The sequence below is a fragment of the Cherax quadricarinatus genome, chromosome 1 (assembly GCF_038502225.1).
Source record: "Cherax quadricarinatus isolate ZL_2023a chromosome 1, ASM3850222v1, whole genome shotgun sequence".
NCBI lineage: Eukaryota > Metazoa > Arthropoda > Malacostraca > Decapoda > Parastacidae > Cherax > Cherax quadricarinatus.
In genome coordinates this window covers 97,080,901-97,083,400 of record NC_091292.1, presented here as the reverse complement: position 1 = coordinate 97,083,400, position 2,500 = coordinate 97,080,901, and the positions used below count along the sequence as shown (strand labels likewise).

The 2,500-nt window shown below is 54.6% G+C and overlaps 1 protein-coding gene across 1 annotated transcript; it reads right to left on the bottom strand.

Moving 5' to 3' along the window:
* Positions 1 to 463: 463 nt before the first annotated feature.
* On the bottom strand, positions 464 to 2,294 carry LOC128690656 (uncharacterized). Its single transcript, XM_053779397.2, has 2 exons — positions 1,495 to 2,294; positions 464 to 1,106 (listed from the first exon to the last, which is right to left on the bottom strand). The coding sequence occupies exons 1-2, from the start codon at positions 2,138 to 2,140 to the stop codon at positions 679 to 681; spliced, it is 1,074 nt and encodes a 357-aa protein (XP_053635372.1). The 5' UTR covers positions 2,141 to 2,294; the 3' UTR covers positions 464 to 678.
* Positions 2,295 to 2,500: the final 206 nt, after the last annotated feature.

Below are 2,500 nucleotides of genomic sequence, written 5' to 3'. Positions count from 1 at the left end.
GAAGGGCAATAGACCCATAATATCTTCCATAATGGGCAAGGCAGCTCGGATATCATGATCATACATAAACAACGCACTTTGAGTCATTCTTATGCCTATATATAAACGCAGCTCGCATTGCAATGGGCAATTGTAATTGCAACACGCACACACACACACACACACACACACACACACACACACACACACACACACACACACACACACACACACACACACACACACACACACACACACACACACACAGGGCAATTATTCAGTCATATCCAGTGAATCAATGAGTGCAGTTCCCTCATCCACCTTCAGTGCGGTTGTCTTGAGGTCATCCAGGACAGGTAATGCAGGGGATTTTGTTGTATTTTTTTCTGCTTGGAGTAAGAATGAGGTGCAGTAGTATACGAAGGATGGGGGTTGGGGAAGTGCACGGGTGGGATGGGTTAGCACACGTGAATGGGTTCGCCGTACCCGGGCGGGAGTTATGGATGGAGGAGGGGTGGAGAATTGGAGTGTCCGGCCGTGCCTGTCGTGGACTGCATCAAGGCACTTGTGCCGGAATGCCAGTTACCACGACTTACGGGACGTGACTAGCAGCGTTGGCTTACCGACGTGGTACCGGGAAACTGGTACCGGGGGAAGGTGTCAGAAGAAGCGGTACCAGGAGACACAGACCTGTGGATGCTAGTGCGAAGTAGGCGGGGAAGCAGTGGGCGGAGGTGCAGTGGGCGGTCCAAGGGGGTGGCGGAGACCGCCCTGGATGAACGGACTGTTGAGCAGGAAGGGCGGAAGGAGGGAGGCGGGCGGAAGGAACGGGTTTGGCGGAACCAGCGGCTCCGAAGCCAAGCGAAGTCGCTCCATCTCCGACTCCTTCAGGCGCTTGTCCTTGGCGCGGCGGTTCTGGAACCAGATCTTGACCTGCGTCTCCGTCAGGTTGAGCGAGGCGGAGAACTCTGCCCGCTCAGCGATGCTCAGGTACTGCTTCTCGCGGAACTTCTTCTCCAGCGCCAGCAGCTGCTGGGTGGTGAAGGGAGTTCGAGGCTTCCTGTTGGGCTTGTGTTTCCTCAACGTTACCTTCATCGGCCCGTGAAACCTCGGCGGCTCCGGGGTTTCTGCGAAGAGTAAAAGAATACATGGTTAGCGACTTCGAGGCTTTTGGTAAGCGTTTAAAAAAAAAAAAACCTAGTTAAACACATAAGAGGTTTCCGCAAAGTGGTAGAAAAAAAAATAGAGGTTTCGGGGTTTCTACCAAGGGTTAAAAAAAATATTATTAACATCGAGTTTTTTTCAGAATTAAAATTATGATAATTTTTAGAGTTGAAGCCCCCTTAAAAATTTGCTTTTCGTCGTGAACAGCGATCCAGTTTCTGCCATAAGTCGTCTTTGTTACGTTTCATGACTTTATGGTGACTTAATGTTGACTTGGAGCTCTCTGGTGACTTAATATTGACTTAGAGCGCTGAAACGCTATTAAAACGAGCGGGGAGAGGGTAGACTTACTAGCAAGAGCTCTGAGGGAGAGCTGGTGGTGTAGGAGGGGCAGGGAAGGCCACAGACCCGCTTGTAGGTGCGGGGGGAATAGCGTGTGGGTTGGTGGGGGCCCCGTGTGTCCCAGCGCTGAGAGACGTGGGTCCTGTAGGGGCCCCAAGGCCGTGGGTCGGATCACAGGCTGGCTTTGTAGACGCTCACGTTCCTTCTCGTCTTCCGTATCTGTGTCGACGTGGATGTCCTCGTCTCTGTCCTCGTCGTCACACGCCGGAGACGCGGGCGAGGTGCGCTCCGCGGCGTCGCGATCCTTCTTGCAGGGGTCCTGAGTGCGGTCGTCGCGCAGGAGGAAATCTGTGGAGTGCGTGGTGCTGGGGCAGCCCAGCCCGCCGCCCCTGTGGGCGTCCTCATGACCCTCTTCAGAGTGTCTCGAGGTCCTCGACTCCCCGCCGCTCAAGATGGAGTCGACGGAGAAGGAGGAGAAGCTCTTCCTGACGACGGCGCTGAAGGCAGACTGAGGCTTCTGGCCCAAGTCAGAGTTCACGGTAGCCCCAGACATGATCGATCGCTGGCGGTAGTGTTGTGTGTGTATCTCTCTCTCTGGGGGAGAGGAAAGTATATCAGGGATATATAGCAGTCTTCTCACCCTATCTTGGCACATGGGTCGTCGCGCTACACTTTCTTATCTTGCCCATTTACCGCGAGGTGGGTGGTGGACACACCGCGAGAGCGACACTCAGCAAGCAGCCACCCTCACACCGCCACATAATGTCAACACCTGGGAGCACAGATTCATGTGTTCCACTATACAAGGTCGGCCACAGACTGGCACTTATCACCCCACAGCATCCCAGAGTCATCCTGAGCCCCGCCCCCTTCCACCCCAACCCACCAATCTCGCCCGCCATCAGACCTGGGGGCGGGGCCCGGCCTCCGGCAGCGGCCAATCAGCGCGGCCCTAACTTAGCAGGTTAGGCAGGAGACAAAGGCAAGTAAAGAAAGCGTTTGGATAATGTTTATC